The sequence below is a fragment of the Haemaphysalis longicornis genome, unplaced genomic scaffold (assembly GCF_048455015.1).
Source record: "Haemaphysalis longicornis isolate Haplotype H1 unplaced genomic scaffold, Haemaphysalis longicornis Haplotype H1 scaffold_11, whole genome shotgun sequence".
NCBI lineage: Eukaryota > Metazoa > Arthropoda > Arachnida > Ixodida > Ixodidae > Haemaphysalis > Haemaphysalis longicornis.
Genome location: NW_027526214.1, coordinates 124,556,708 through 124,573,451, shown reverse-complemented (window position 1 = coordinate 124,573,451; position 16,744 = coordinate 124,556,708). Strand labels below are relative to the sequence as shown.

At 48.8% G+C, this 16,744-nt stretch overlaps 1 protein-coding gene across 1 annotated transcript in view; it reads left to right on the top strand.

Annotated features, from left to right (window-relative positions):
- Positions 1 to 16,744, top strand: part of LOC144160994 (venom factor-like) — a 267,369-nt gene that overhangs the window by 196,155 nt on the left and 54,470 nt on the right. Inside the window, exons 36-38 of the mRNA XM_077692061.1 lie at positions 1,725 to 1,844; positions 5,247 to 5,330; positions 5,561 to 5,711. Coding sequence (XP_077548187.1) covers positions 1,725 to 1,844; positions 5,247 to 5,330; positions 5,561 to 5,711 — 355 coding nt within the window. The remainder of the gene's footprint in view (positions 1 to 1,724; positions 1,845 to 5,246; positions 5,331 to 5,560; positions 5,712 to 16,744) is intronic.

The following is a 16,744-nucleotide window of genomic DNA, read 5'->3' as shown; positions in this document are numbered from 1 at the left end:
AGACGAAAAGCAAAACGCCCGTGTGCACGAGATTTCGGCGCACGATAAAGATCCCCGGGTGGTTTAAATTAATCCGGAGCCCTCCACTACGGCGGCCCTCATCGCCGTTGTGTGCGTCTTCTCTTCTGTCGTCCCGTTTCAAGCGCTACTTACGACTCGTCGCCTGCGTTGCGTCCGCGCGTCAAACCATGCAATCAATCAATCAGCTTTAATTTGAATCCAATGATTTAAAGCTAGAAAAACATGCTCTACTACAACTTCGTAGAGAGAATAAAGGCAGCAACCGGCTCGGGTGACGAATAATCCCATAGATTTGCATGGAGCACCTCTAATATCACCAGTGCAAGACAGGCGCCAGGTGATCACGCCCTGCCCATGCGCGGTGGTCTACGCGCGTGAAAAAGTCGTGATCAAATGGAGCGCTAGTCGGTGCTGTGGATTTGGCGAAAACTAAAAAAGCCAAAAAAGGGCGTTTTAAAGAGTGTAATCGTTCTTGGGTTACTTAAACGCCAAAATTTTGGTTTTTGTCCGTCTGTCTCTCCGTCGGCCGTCCGTCCACCTGTCCTCGATACAGCCGCCCGGCCAAAAGTTTCTATGGTCAAAACGTTTCCGAATCACCAAATCTGAAAATACCCTTCATACTTCTCAACATTTTTCAGCAAAAAGAAATCATTAGGCATTTTGAGGCCAAATGTCATTGCATAAATGGTAAATGGCATAAACGTAAAAATATAAAGAGAGCATGCGTCGAACTTGGACCTAGTGACGGCGTCCCAAGTTGTGCATGAACCTGAAACTGAAAGCACCATCAGTATGCACTGTGAATACATGTACAGAGATGCTCGCCTTTATTTTAAACACGATAGTCTTTCTCGGGCTACTTAAACCCAGAAATTTTGGTCTGTCTGTCTGTCTGTCTGTCTGTCTGTCTGTCTGTATGTGACTCGATTCAGCCACCCGGCCAAAGCAAAACTGATATTGCGCAATAGTATTATATACTCACAGCCACATGTAAACATCTAAGCCCGGTTTATATGTTCATACTTGTCAACTTTGTTTGTTGAACAAGAACAAGACATTACGCAAATATAAGACAGCAAATCAGTAAGGGATATTTACAGTGTTCCTTTATTTAAAAATTCATGGATGCTTGGTTTTTCGATAGAAAATGATATTCTACATCTACTGCAGAAAACCGCCGCCTCCTGGCGGCATATGAAAAATCACGCGGCAACAGCAACGAGAGGTTCCACTAGCAAGGTTCCACGTTATGTTGGGAACGCACGTGGAGCACGGCCACGCGTTTCTGTAAACCTTGTAGTCGGCCGCCTCCGTTCACGCGCGTCTCCGCCGTACTGCAGCGCAGGCATCGAGAAACCTGGCCTGTAGCAGTGGAACGCGGTAAATTCAAATCGCTTTGCGCAAATCTTTAGTGTGTTTACCTTGGGATGAGGCAAAGGGGGACATTTCCTTGGCAAATGTCTACAAAGACTATCGTCTTTTGACGACATTCGCAACGAAAGGAGTAGATACGCGGCCAATTTTTTGGTTGGAGTGGCTTACATCGACTGCGCTTTGCACGTAACCTTAACGTACGCGGTTATCACCTACTGCACTCAGTGCTGTCCAGCCAGGACGTGCGGATGAGGCGGTCTTCGACAGCTAGGTGCTCGGAACCCAGTCAGTACCCGTGCACGTCATCACCAGCCTACGCTTTCACGCAGGTGGGTGCCCGCCGGACAACATTGAGGATCTCTTCACGAAGGACGAGAACAACCGAACTATGAAGATGTCGGAGTGCCGAGAAAACATCATATACCACGCCTGCGAGAATATGGATTTCGGTATGCGTATTCTGAGCCCGCCTTTCATGTGCGTGCCTGCCTATTGATTTGGAGTTCATAGATCACTGTATTCGACGAAAAATTTGAGACACACTAAACTTTCATACACCCTTTATGCTCGAAAGCGGGGTAGAAATCTTGTCGCATGGTGCACACATTTAAAATGTGTTTTGGCTAAAAAAGGGTGTAAGGATGAACGAAGGGTGTTCATGTGAACACCCTAAAAAAGGGTGTAAGGTTGCTTAACATCCTAAAATAAGAGTGTGGGCAGCGCAGCTACGCGTGACAATGTGGATCGGTCGAGCGCGCAGCATGACACAAAGACACATTCAACACACACAAGTCCAACTTGGACTGCAACTGCAAATGAATTCAGCAAAAAAACCAACGGGATGCACGGGGAGAGCGAGCACATACTTACTTGGAAATACATCAGCTCTTGCTTTTATAGCCAGCAGAGGAAAGTCCTCCGATAGAGATAGGCTTGTCGCAAAGATCAGATATTTTACCAGTGATTTACGAATTATGCATTTTAATGTGAGCATGTGTACATCGGAATGCGGATTTGCGAAGTCTTTTGAATTTTAAGGTAGTTATTACGTCCAATAAGTCGCAGGATTTATTAAATACAAGCACCTATTCCAAATCATTTTAACACCATTCAAGAAGGGTGTTCATGATTTCGACACCCTTTTTCCCACAAGCTACAAATTAGGGTATTGGAAACTAAGAAGAAGGGTGTAAAAAAAGCGTGTAAGAAAAACGGTGTAAGAAAAGACCGGCAACTAAGAAAAAGGGTGTAAATGACCTCCAACGGGAATTTCATACTCGTTTACACGGGCGGACTCAACATATTCCACAAGCGGGGATCTTTGGTACCTCACGATAGTTAAAACAATATCACTTGGCATAATTTATTACAGGTGAATCTGTTTAAGGTTAAAAAAAATAACAAGAACTGTGCCGCCAGTAAGGGGTACACCACCTCAGCAGGTATGGTAGCAGTGAGCCCGGCTTTAGAGCTTGTTGGAATGTAAGCACAAGGGGAGCATGCGTATGCGCACCTCTCACTATACCATTTAAGGGCACTCGTGTTTGGGATACTAAAACTATAAAAAAAAATGGCGCAGATCGCACTAGCGGAGCAAGCAGGATCCGGGGAGCTGGGGTTCGGCCTAGCTTGTTTCCCCCTTTATCCGCTGTCGGTACGGGGGACACACTGGACCAAACTTGGTCCCAGTTTAGTGAGTATGTATTGCCTTTTTAATTTTAAAGCTCAGATTGACGTTTCACATGCCAAAGCTAAACTTGAGCCATGAGGCACACCGTAAATGGAAACGAGCGATCATTGCAAACGAACAATTTGTTTTGCTTATGAAAATTTTTAAGAAGGTGGAGGAAGAAGGTATGAGGCGTTCGGCTTAATCAATCAACAGCAGAACACTTTTTCACACCCTTTAAACACCCTACCAAAAACCGAGGGTGTTGAAGATGATCAACACCCTTTATCACAGAAGAAGGGTGTTGAAAAAGTTGTTCAGTTTCAATAAAAAAGTGTAATGGCCTGCCAACACCCTTTTTCCGCTTTTGACCAAAAAGGGTGTAAAAACGTTTAGTGCGTAGAGTTTAAACTTGATTTTACATGTCGCCGACGCCATTACTGAAAACTATATAAAGTTGGTAATTCCTGAAAATGGAGATATACGAGATGGTATAGAGATATCTGGGAATTTATTCTCCAGGACACAGATCTGTTGTTTGGTCTTGTGGAGAGTTTATGAAAAACGCGTGACGCATTTCTGCACTACTTTCAGTTTGCGGTATCAATAGCCACCCCTTAAATCCTTTTCCCATGTGACAGCGCCTCTTAGCCATAGCGTGAGCGAAATCAGCAGTTTCTTCGGAGGGGCCCGCTTCTGCTTCGTCTGTGCTCTGCCCGGGTTGTACAAAACGGCATCGCGAAACAGGGTGTTCCCTGTTTTATGCACTTTCTTAGAAAAACACCCACTAAACAAGGCAAGATGCTCAGTTTCGTTCATAAGGTCGCGACCTTCAGTAGGTTAGGTTCGGTTGCTGACAGTCGGACCGTTGGGCACTGATTTCTCACTTATGGCGGCTGACGAAAGTCATTGGGCGGAGTTTGCAAGTGCCTGCTGGCGATGCAATTTATTCTTATAATAGGGTGACTCTCAACATTGCGTTTTATTAAATCGCGTTCCCATGGTATCGCTTTCGCAGCAGTGAATAGCACAAAAGTTCTTCTTGGTTCTTAAAAATATGTTTATCGCAAAGAACCAAAGACAGTACACAAGAAATGAGACGGGACAAGCGCTTGTCCCGTCTTGGCTTGCTATTGTCGCATGCGCTTTGCGCTGGGTCAGATATTCCTGGCGGTGCGCTGCGGTCTCGGTGTTATTAGCGTCGCTCGTCGGGCGTAGAATTTCGCATTAGAGGCCTACATTTCTGACACCGAAAATTGCCCCAGGTGGGGTGGAGTGAGCATAGAACAGATAACTTAGTCACTGTACTCAGGTACAGGTTAGGAACGACAAGAGCTCATGTAGTACTCCGTCGAAGCGACGCACCCGGATGCCGCTACGAGTGCATGCTTAGAAAAGGGCTTGCGCTTAACACGTGACAGTCTGCTTTTTCTCACCCAGTTTCTCGTCGCTCCAGTAATTTAAAATCAGATTAAGTTCAACAGATGAGGAAAACGACTCAGCTACCTTCGAAATACGCATGGAGAAGCAGCCGGCTGCGGTGATGAGGCGTAGGGCCCGCTCGCGTTGTGTTTATTACTTGCACCCAAGTATGAGTGCGTGTCCGTCTACATGGTCGCACGCGCACCATGTACGGTGCTAAATCGCGCTCGACGCCCGGATCCACCACAACGTCAGGGGAGGCGTGGTTGTTTAAACTGAGTCAGCACTGCTATTCCGCAAAGTTGCGTTTGGTGACACATTTGATGCTTCCCATTTTATAGCATTCAAAGCTACTGCTGCAACAGTTTAAATAACGCTGCTTTCTCAAGCAGCATGTTCTTCATGTCGAAGGGACATATCTCTTTCGCGCACCTTCCAATAAGTCAGTTTAGGCAATTCAATTTACGCAACGTTTCCAGCTGCAAGCATCCGTCGTGCTCTGCCCCCTTGCTCAGGCCACCTCACTGTGAGTCGCGTGCTACAACAACGCATTTACGGCAGTGCTCTCATCAGTACATAACATCGTGGATTGAACAATAAAAGAGAAGCTGCCGTTTAAGAGAGTGCAAAATAACATTTGGCCGGGTTACTTGTTTTGTCTTAATACTCTTTGTTTCTTCCGAACTCACATGTTCACCCAGGTTCTGTGATGAACTGCACCGCATTTCTCTCATTGACGTGAGAATTTTTTTTCTTGCAGTGTGGAAGGGGAAGCTACTGTCGTCTGAGATCAGAGACGGATTTACTAAGGCGAAGCTTTTTATCAGCAAAGTGCTCAAGCCGGGTAAGCGCCAAGTCTTCAATAGTAGTAATTTCAGGGTACCTCACACGCGGTGTCTAGGAATAATATACCCATGTCTCCAGCAGTCTCAGTCTAATCAATATATGTTACCCCAAACTGATCTTCATCGTCAATCTCAATTGCAACGTATGGTGTTCTGTATTTTTCATACGTGATCATCGCTGTGCCTGCGGTGAAGTTAGTACCACCATCCTGCTCTTTCTCTAACTCAGGCATTGAGGGCGAGGACGACATCCTCAACAAGACACGTATAATCAAGGCTCGCGACAACTGCCCTTCCTTCAATCTAAACGTCGGCGGAGAGTACATCGTCATGGGCATGGACGCGAAGTTCAAGGAACCGGACGAGTTCAAAGACGACCAGTAAGTATCGCCCGTGTATACGCTTTAGTCCTCTTAACTAAGATCTTCGAGCAAACCACAGCGTAATATAATGCATCTGATTTTACCGCTACGTCTGAAACAAACAAACCTTGATTGCCTTCGTTAGTTTGTGTCGGAGGAATAGGTACCGCATTGTGGCTGATACAACCAACAGCGTCTCGTGCGCAGTTTCGCGGAATTTTCTGAACCTACATATCGAGTGACCACTACAACGAAATACCGCGCTTTTCAGCGTCATCACCAGTATGCTTTCTCAAACAATGTCACAATTTCTCTGTTGTAGCGTTAGGTGATGAGCAAAGCTAAAATGGCGACCAGGACGCTGTTAGAATGCTGTCTGTTGCTTCCACGACGACGGCAACGTCGTCGCATAGTTAGTGCTGGGATACTGTGGCAGATAGTCAGCTCTGTTAAAAGTAATAATCACGCGTCGGCAAGGACTCATTACTGCGGATGTCAGCCATTCCTAGCCTGTTGGCCATGTTGCAACCGTGTCATCCCAGCGCTGACACCAGTTGTTGCGACCGGGTGGGCCGAGCCAAGCTGATCTTCGTCACCTCCTACATACGTGTGGTAGCGTGTATGATGCGAGCGGCCAGCCGCTGTTGCAGCCGTGAAGAAGTCCAGAAGCCGTAGGCTAGCGTAACTGTTTACTTCATAACGAGAGGTGAGCCGAAGCCAAAGAACTATGCCCCGACGGGCGAGGTTACAGTACAGGACTCGAGCAGAGGGACAGCATGGATTCGCTGCTCAAACAGGAATGAGTTATAGCACAGAACAGGGAGGATTTTAGAGAAGCAAAGGTCTAGCTTTGCCTGTAGTGCCAGAAAAAGCGTAGTGGCGGCGTCGTGAACTACCCAGTACGCCCGCTTGATGGCGCTGTAAACACGGCTTTGTAAACATGGCGGATGCTTTTTGCACAGGCCGCTTGAGCTCCTTAATAACATGGCTGCCCTCGCACGGCGGCCGCCGGCTCGCTGCTCCACGGCCGGACTCGACTCTCCTCCTCCCGCGCGCGAAAGGGGCGTCGAGTCCGGCCGTGGCTGCTCCTGCTGGCTCCTGGCTGGCACGCTGGTCGCGTGTTTACTTGCGCCGCGCTAGTGAAGTGATGTTACGCCAGGTGACCAGATGGCCTCGACTGGCACAGACCACAGTGAGCAGCAAGTGAGAACAAATCGTTTATTGACATCCGCAAGTTTACAGAGGCCAGGACATCATTTCATTTCGATCGCTGCAATTGTACGTCGCTTTCGTGACAACATTTTTTTTTTTTTGCCATAACAACTCGTTCACTTGCGCTAAGATTTCGAACGAAGGGCACAAATGAAGTATTGACGGCGACAACGGTTTCCTTTGCACCGTCTTTCTAGCGGAGTGCATAACACTCACCTTCTGTTGGAAGAATCGAATATTCTGGCCTCGACAGCTGCCTTCCGATGCGGAATTTGCCACATTTGTCATTCCACAAGCACTCAATTCCCGTGTTTTGCCAGTCCTCTCAACAACTGATGGACGCAAAAGCACATAACAGCAATAACAGTCACGAAACCGGTGCTCCGCGCACATTGAAACGGTCGGCCGTTGCAGCGGTTTCAATTTGAATTGGCGGCTTTGTGGTTGCGAATTCAGAAACGAGGTGGTGCACCAGTCGGCTGTTCGTAAAAAGTTGCGTACATTTTTGCTCAACGGATGTTTGATGCGGAACTTGTTAATAGTATTTTTAAATAACACATTGTAAGCGAACTGTGTGGGCTCTTTGAGTCACGGAATGAATGTTTTGTATTCTATACCAAAAGTAACATTTTGCCTGCGCCGTCTGGTGGGCTTGATGGTCGAAAACAGCGCTTTAGGTTGGTCACGTGGGGCGTCGATTTTTACGCCGCCTATAGGGAACACAGGGAACGTCCAAGCTTGAGAGGCCTGGTTATAGCGCTTGCGGGCTTCTATTTATACCCAAAAGCGGTAACGGTCAAAACAGCCTTCCCTCTACGTTTTGCGCACGCCACCAGAATCACAGGCACACACAACTCTCTTTCCAGAGTTCGTAAGCAGTCAGTAGCAGCGGCACCTGCTCAGTCCGAGAGAGGGGAGAGAGGAGGATTCCGCTGCGATCGACGGCGTCTCTGTGTCCTTAAAACATGCCTGTGCTTGTTCTGTCGGCGTGCCACCGAAGCGCCTGAGCCGGGCTTGTCGAGGCGTAAATGTATGAGTCACCGACACGGTGGCGCCTTGCTCGAAAGGCGCACGTAGTGGCTTCGCCGCACAGCCGAGGAGTAATGTGGAAAAGTACGGCGGCGGGCCGATTCGTTACAGCCAATACACTGCGGAGGAATGAGCGACTTGAGTGGTAATGATAAAAAATATCCAAAGTATTCATTCGAAGATCTTTACGGATGCGTGAGCATTTTATCCCTCTTCCTGAGAGAGGACCCAATATGCACGCCTTGCTGCAGCTCCAGAAGCCCGTAGCACGCCGTTTCCCGAAGGCCCATCGCAACCACGATTCCTGTTCTGGCCGCCTCAGTGGTCCCTTGTGCGCGCTCTAGCAGCGGCGTTGTCTCCCGGCCGCTCCCTTTGCGGTCAACCAGCATCGGCCTTTCCGCGCAGCCAATCGATTTTTTTCTTACCGCCAACTCAGCCCTGTGCTCACGCCACACCCCGTTGTGCGCTGCGTCGACGGCGGAAACCTGCGAAGATCAGTCGCTTCCAGAGCAACAGGCCCGTGAACAGGCCAGCAGTTTTTAAAGACGATAGTCTTTCTTGGGCTACTTTTTTTCATTCGCATTTTGTGCCATGCGGCATATGAAGAAAAGATAAGACATTAAGTAGAAGAAAGAGAAGGGGTATACAAGCGCAGGTAGTCAGGAAATTGATGACCCTGAACAAGTCTAAAGGTAGGCATGGAGTCCGGTGTCGCATAAAAAGTTCAGCAGCGACCTGCAGTAGCGGTCTTCGTGCACCCACCGGTTGAAGTGCCCCAGTTTATCCCACCGAAGACCAACCACTCTTAGCGCACCGTCCCGAGCTATTCTGGTTCTTGTACACGTCCACAACAGATGGTGGACACCAGCTTCAGCAGCCGGAGCTGGACACTTGGGACATGTTCCTGGGTCTTCTGGTGCGGGTTTACAAGTCCAAGTACTGAAGGTGTGAGAGCCACCCCAGCCCGAAGCCTCCTGAGAGAAACTTCCTCCACCCGGGAAAGATTAGGGGGGAGAGAGCAGACACACGGGGGAATTAGGGCACGTGTGTCCCTTCTCAGGAGAGATTTCGTCGCTAAAAGGCGGGAGCGTGGATCAGTGGGAAGAGGGCTAGGGGCGGATTCAGATTCAGGTGGGGCCGGAGAGTGCGAAAGATTGTCCGCTAATTGGTTTAAAAAATTGTGACCGTGCCCCTGTACCCAATGTACGCGTACCATTAGCTGTGCTGTCATGTAGAGGCTGTGAATGTGCTGGCAGATCAGAGGAGTCTTTTTCACTTGCTTCAGGTGCTTCACAGCACTGAGCGAGTCTGTGTATATATGCGCCTCTTTGATGTTAGGGAGTGCACTTGCAGCTTTGACTGCGTCATATACAGCCTGGAGCTCCAGTAGCAGCGGGTCTGACGTGTCGGTGGAATAACAGCACGAGCCTTTCAGTTCTGAGTGTGTGGAACTGACGAAAGCGGTCCGTCCTCCGTGCGGGAGAAGGGCTGCGTCTGTGTACAATACACAATAACCTTCAGGAACTGTGGTATCTGAGGTTGGCGCTGGCTGTTCACGGCGACAAAGCTTCGTTGTCTTGTTGGTTGTTATTGCTGTATAGAGCCATGGTGGAAAGTCGTCTATGGGTGAAGTCATGGGAGGCTCCTTACAGAAATAGGAATGGAGCGCTCCGCCCATAGGTATATGAAAACGCTTGAGTTTTCTTGCTTCTTCACGCTGATTTACAAGCTCCGTGATAGTATTGAGCTGGGCGTGCTGCTGTAAGATAGAAATCGAAGGGCAACGAGGAAGTGCGTGATGGTACTCATAGCCTCTCTGTTAAACCCAGAAATTTTGGTCTGTCTGTATGACTCTTTGTTTGTCTGTCTGTCTGTCTGTCTGTGACTCCATTCAGCCACCCGTCCAAAGTAAAACAAGGCCTGCGCAATAGCCTTATATAGTCACAGCTAAATCTACCCGTCTAAGTCCAGTGTAATGTTCATTCTTGTCCACATTGTTGAAGAAGAACAAGACATTAGGCAAATATAAGACAACAAATTAATACAGAAATGATATTTGCAGTGTTCCTTTACAAAAAATCATACATGCTTGATTTTCGCGAAATTAAATACTTCATCAACTGCTGAACAAAAATTCACTCCGCCGTGGCCTGCTGTCCCCGCGCCATTGTAGCTTCTGGCGCCATTTTAAGAAATCAACCTGCAACAGTTAAGAAAAATTCCACTCGATGATACCGCGTTTTGCTTGGAACGCACGAGTAGGCCAACGTGGTTCTATAAACGTTGAAGTAGGGCAGCTCGATTCACGCGCGTCTCCGCCGTACATCAGCGTTGGCATCGAGACACCCGGCCTCGAGCAGTGGAACGCGGTAAATTTAAAATGATTTAGGCAAACATTTGGCGTCTTTATCTTGGGAAGAGCGCGACGCAAGAGGAACAATATGAGAGGTAAACGGGAAAGCGAAAGGAGGCCTTTACTTGGCAAAAGTCGATAAAGATTATCGTCTTTTGTCGACATTTGCAACGAAAGGGGCAGATACGCGGCCATTATTTTTTTTTAAGCTTAAGCCTCGAAGTTAAACATTCACAAACCGATACAGGACAGGCACCTGTCCTGTCTCTTCGTGTGAGTGTTTACTTTCACTCCTGAACCTATCCAAAATGCAGCCGAACCCTTTATTCCGGCAACGCGTCCTGGTCGACAAGCATCCGCTGCCAGATCGGTTTGATGTCCCCACCCTCGGCACGCTCTCTCTGTTCTACTGTTGCTCCATGTCCGCTGATTGACGGCGTGAAGTGTTGCCAAAATACCCCATAGGCTGCACACGCAGTACTACTTCATCGTTTCCTAAATTCAAACATTCACTGCGGTGGCGCTGCGGCCATTGTTACGCGCTTTTCAGATGCATGTGCAAAAAAATGGCTGCGGCTTAGCTCAGCTAACATTGGATATGCAAAGCGAAAGCTTGGCTTAGTCTGGTTGAGTCTCGGTTTGTCTCGGTTAACCTTTGATGTAGCTGTATTGCCGACCACGGCTCAGAGCCGTTCGGTCCCGTGCAACGCTCACAGGAGGAGGACAGCGATCGCGACGTTCGATCATTCACGGCGAACGCGCCGTTCCTCTTCGCCGGGCGCGAGACGACTGACGTAGCCCCAGACGAACCGGGGACGCATACATGGGAGGCTGCAGGAGTGGTCACCTGCCGATCAGCTAATCAGAACGACTAAAAACGGGGCCTTGTGCGCAGCGCCGAAAGCGGGCCCGGCGAATCACGCGATGCGCTTCGAGGAGTCGGTCGCCGGGGTCGTGTCTCCGGTCAAAAGGTTCACTTGCGCATCCTCCGCGAAACCGCTGGACGAAAGTATCGAAGCTTTGCTTTAAAAAGAAGACAAAGAAAAGAAAAGAGAAAGGAAAAAACACCCGCGTGTACTGGACCACGTAGAGATTTTGGCGGCAATTTGCGCTCATGTGCTCCCAATTAACCAGAAACTCTCCCCAACGGCGCGCCCGGGTGGTCATGTGTAGCTTCGTAACTGAAAACAGCCATTTAAACTTCCTACAAATGCCGATTCTCAACGAACGCGGAACGTACAGAAGACAAAGTGAAACCCCGTGTCTCTAGGTCTGGCCTGCCGAACGCGCCTCTCCGCCGGTGACGGCGCTAGTTTCCCTTTCCGCCGCAGCGTCAGTCGTGGCGCTAATCATCGGGGAAAGAAGAGCGGCGGCTGCTGGCCGCGGTCGCGGTGTCCATTCGGTGCGAGTTGTTTGTGAGCACACTGACGGCCGAAGTGAGCATCTTCATAATTTATAATAATATGCGGTGATACGTGAGGCAGAAACTCACAATACAGGCGTCGCAGACTAACCAGTATTTCCGAGGTAGGCACAGCGGTGCATTTGTTTTCCTTTTAGCGCGCCGCATGCGATGTTATCATGTGGCGCATTGGTAACGTCATGCGCAATAGGCAGATTTATTCTAAGGAATTTCCCAAAACTTTCAGGAATAATATTTAGCGTGGCAAGCTACTGTGAGCAATCGCATTTCTGTTTATTACGTACCAGCCTATAACTTCCGCGTGCGCGAAAATCACATAAATGCGTCATGATGTGTCGTACACGTCCATTTTTCAATGCGCGTTTGATAAATGTGACTGCATATTCTCAAACATTGCTTTACCTGCGTTTTCAAAGAAAACTGGAATACTCGTAATACCTTTTAGGGTCCATTGGTTCATTAGCTTGGGAAATATTGTTCGACTGCACTTTAAGCTACAGAGTACACAATATTTTGGAGGACATGCGAATGAAGTGGACAGAGCGAACGCAACTATGAACTGATTGATTACAACAAGAACACTATTTACATGGGAACCAAAGCACACGGAAATGTGTACAGGATGCAATTGGAATGGTGGAAAACTGGTGCAGTCGTTCCTTGAGTTGCACTAGTTAAACAACGCAATGTACAGTTCGAAGGCAGATAAAAATGTAATAAATCTCTGGGACATAAGAAGGTAAATATAATACATTTAAACGAAAATGTATTGTTTTTCCTCTTCGCCTACAGATCCCCGGCAATCAGCTTTACAAGCGGAGAACTCTTCGCGAGAGAGGCTTTCGCGAAAGCTTCAGTAAATTCTCCAAAGAGCTATTAACGTCGCCAGCCCAGTTAGCAAGAAGCGGCCTCAATAGCTTTTTCAAAAACACTTCGCACAGCTCATGACAGTGGTACGGGTCCCTGTTGCTGGCGCACCACATCAGTGGACAGTCTGCGAGGTGTGGGAAGACAGTGTCTAAAAGAAGCTTACAAATTTGTCCGCTGTGTCGGACATGCGAAGATTGCGGGGCCTTTTCCACAAATGTGCATAATAATTTGCACAGCCAGACCGCTTGCGGTCGGGGGTAGCTCAAACCTCCCTGGTCGAGGCTGTATACGCCTCGAGCGCGGCCTGTAGGGGCGCCACTGAAATCCCCCTAGCGACCCGTTTCGAAAGCAGCCGCGGGAGTCCGCGCCCCGCTCCCCATTGCCGCCGCTGCTTTTGCGGCACGTTCACGACTGAGATTTACCGTTTGCAGGTGTTTGAAATCCATGTTTATGTGGAGCAGTCACTCTGTTCGCAAATGGGGTGTGTTACGAGAGTGCAAATGTTTCTGACGCGATTTTAGTGTGGTCTATTCGGTCTGTATAAGCGCCAGGTGTCTGCCACAGGCCAGCGTCGTGGAACCGGCACGGCGTAAATTCAGGTCAGTTACACTGACCTGAATTTACTAACCGTGCCTCCGTAACCACCGGTTCCTCAGATCTTCATGCTACAGCTATACACTACGATTTAAATCGGTTTTGTGCGCTTGCATAATCAGCGGAGCACTCATACCTGACAGCACGCCAGTTACGTTTGCCAATTTATACCTCAGATATTGATCACCACCATTCACAAGCCAGTCTGTGTTAATTTCGCAAATATTCAACAAAAGTACGCTGGACAATGCACAATTATACTCGGGGATCAGCACACGACAGAGTCGTCTTGTCGTGAGGTGAGTGCCCGGCAACATTCATCTGCTACATATATCCTCTGCGAGCAGCGCGGAGACGGGCTTGAATAAAATCCGCGTCCGCGACTAAATGCTTCTTCGAATTATCGTCATATGGCGCAGGGAGCATGCAGAATAAAGCAGAAACTGAAATCAGAGGGCCATATCGCACACCACACTCTTCCAACGACACCTTTCATCGCTTAATTGTTGAACAGTATACCCTGTATACTTCCAAAAATGCGTCCGCCGTACGATCAGCTCTTCATTGAAGTAGAAAAACAAAAGGAAAGTGAACGCGAGATTTGTGTGTGGGATTTCTATACTGTTCATGGCTTGATTCCGCTCCGCATTTGTACACAGCGTCCCCCTCCTCCCCCCCCCCCCCCCTTCCCTCCCCGATGTCCCGCGAAAAGCAGTGCATTTCGTGTATAGTTGGTCTAGTGAACCCTACTTGGCTTAAGTTTCGACGAACGTCTTTAGCATGTCAGAAGCTGCAATGTTTTTTTTTATTTCTGTTAGATCTATTATGTTTCTTAATTCCGCACTTGCACAGCATTTTTTTTCCGTGGTTTCATTAACTTGCCTTGGTTCATGCTATATGGCGTGTGCGGGCACATATTTAACGACGCACAGGCTTGGAAATTTCGCATGGTTTATATTCTTATAAAAGGCATTAGTTATTGTCCGGGATTGGGTAATCACATCCCCGAAACACATTTTTCTGCGACGTACATATTAGAAACGAAGCCGCGTTCGTTGTCCACGCTGCAAAATGAAGCTAACCTCTCATTGTGCCAGCATCAGGTCTAAACGAGGCGACAGTAGAATCTATTTGTGCCTGATGTTTTGGAAGTGACATGGGTGATATGTTGCTGCCGTCGCCGACGCCGGGAAGAGCGGCGACGAAGCGCGCAGAACCGCGTCCCAGGGTAGCTCTTGCAGGCGATCGCGTACTCTACGATGACGCAGCTGCTTTTTAAGTGACCTAAACGTACTCCTTGCCTATAGACGTCACCATAGAAGTTTTTTTAGGGCGCGGAAAGGCGAAAAGAAGCGAAACAGAACCGAAACACTGCACGAGCCCCTATCATCCACGCAGCGCAAATCCCGTCAACTCCGCGGAGAGGCGGCGGCAGGCGGCGCAGCGATCGCAAAGCTCGAGGCGTATAGGAACTGATACGCCCCGCCAGTGGCCTCGTTCCCCTTCAGCTGCACCTTGCATTCAGGGCACGTCACCTGCAATGTTTGACAGAAAGGTACAGTATACCACCTAACAGTCCCATTTTCAAGCAGCGTCACGAGGTAAATTAAGGGAAAGTAATGTGCTCAAGTACAAATGATTACCGTTTTCTCGCTTCCCGGCCGCGGCGGCCGCTTTTCTGATGGAGGCGAAAAGCAAAAATGCCCGTGTGTACGAGATTTTGGCGCACGTTAAAGATCCCCTGGTGGTCAAAATTAATCCGGCGCCCTCCACTACGGCGCGCCTCATCGCCTGCGTTGCGTCGGCGCGTTAAACCATACAATCAATCAATCAATTACCCTTTTCTCGCAAACGAAGACCAGGTAACCAGCCAAATAGGTTAAGGGCGCGAATTCCAGTTCCGTGGGGACCTCATCAAGCTTCATTATGTGCTGAAGCCTCCAGAGGACAGCAAGGGCGCAGTCAGGGCACCTGGGAACCTCCGAAGCTGCCCTTTCGCTGACGCAGCTGACAGGCTTGAGTGCAGCCTGGCACTCTGAACTGGTGGGCGCATTTCCACTCGTGCTGGCCTGCAAAATACCAACCTGCACCGCAAATCGCGCTTCTTCAGTGGAGCAGTTTTGGGAACACATGGCGGCTAGCTGAAACTAGATGTTACTACGAACCTTGAGAAGCTTCTCAGCTGTGAAAACGGCTGCTCTGGCGTCAACACGGTCATTTCCGCCGTTAAACTGTCGGAAGCAGCTGAAAACCGACTCCACTGGATCGCTGTTTAGGGCTCTTGTCAGCACGTACCTGTAGCTACAAAAGTAGGAGAGAATCAGTATGGATACACCACAAGAAGTTGCTTATGTGGGTACATGCGTAACTATGACTGAGGAGATGAAATCTCTAAAAAATTTATACTTGCCCGATTTCACTCAGAAGATATTCCACGACAGCGACGGTGGACTTCGTTGTCATGACAGTTGCTTCATGGGTCTCTTTTGTGAGGGATTTCGTCCCAGCCTCCATGCTCTCATGTTTGATGTCTTCAATGTAGGCGACGAAATCAACCTCGAGCCACGCTAGCCTCTCATCATCACTTGAAACAAACGGCGCTTCTCTGGATTTCCACCCAGCAATATCGTGAAGGTCATACCATCGGGCAACATACTTCATGAAAGTAATGGTTGACCCACAGTCTCCGAATTTCTTAGCGCTCTTGTGGCACTGTGGGTTGCTGTGAAGGTACTCAAGGGTGGTAATTACTACCGGAGAAAAAATAGCCGTAGCACGAGACACCTTCATTTTTTCCAAATTTGTCGGCTCAACGTGAGCTCTGCTCAAAATGCGCACCGGCTTCACCAGCAAATTCTCTTGGATGTTGTGGAGCTTTTTCAAGAAAAAACCACCTCTAATTGGCCCTACTCCGTCAGACATTTCCCTTTCCAACAGGTTGGTTCTAAGGTTCTTGATTAGGTGGCTTGGATCGAACGACAGGAATAAGGGTGCTCCTTCGCGCATGGGGTGCGGCACAACATGCTGCAGCGTGCCGTCCTCCGACATGACCCGGAACATTGCGGTGTTGGTCTGATGATTGTCCGGAACGATGCGCACAGTCCGAAAACCCGATTCTTCAACTGCCCTCAGGACATGAAGGGTCATATTCAGAAGATTGTCGTGTTTTAGGTTCTTTGTGAAAAAGTAACCTGCCGGGATAACGTACGCCGTTGACTGACCGCGAAGTACAAAACAAAGAAGCCTATTAGCCACTTCGCTAGCACGTGCTGGCCCTTCACACTGAGCATCGATACGGCCAAAGATCCTGTCAACTTGTCGATCGTAAATGAGCTTCTGCTGTATTGACATTTCATCTACGATGAGGCTGCAGTAGGCCTCGTTATCTGAACGGAAACCTTGCCTTTCCGTCTGCAGCCGTTCCCTGATGAGGCGTGTCACTCCAGTTTCGCCTGTGGACGATCCAACGAATCTTTGAAGCGTGCTTCTGCAAGGCAACTTCAGAAGGTTTCTGGAACGCAAGTGGTCGTACCCTTTCCGAGAGCACGCTTTCCATAGCACGCACTCTCT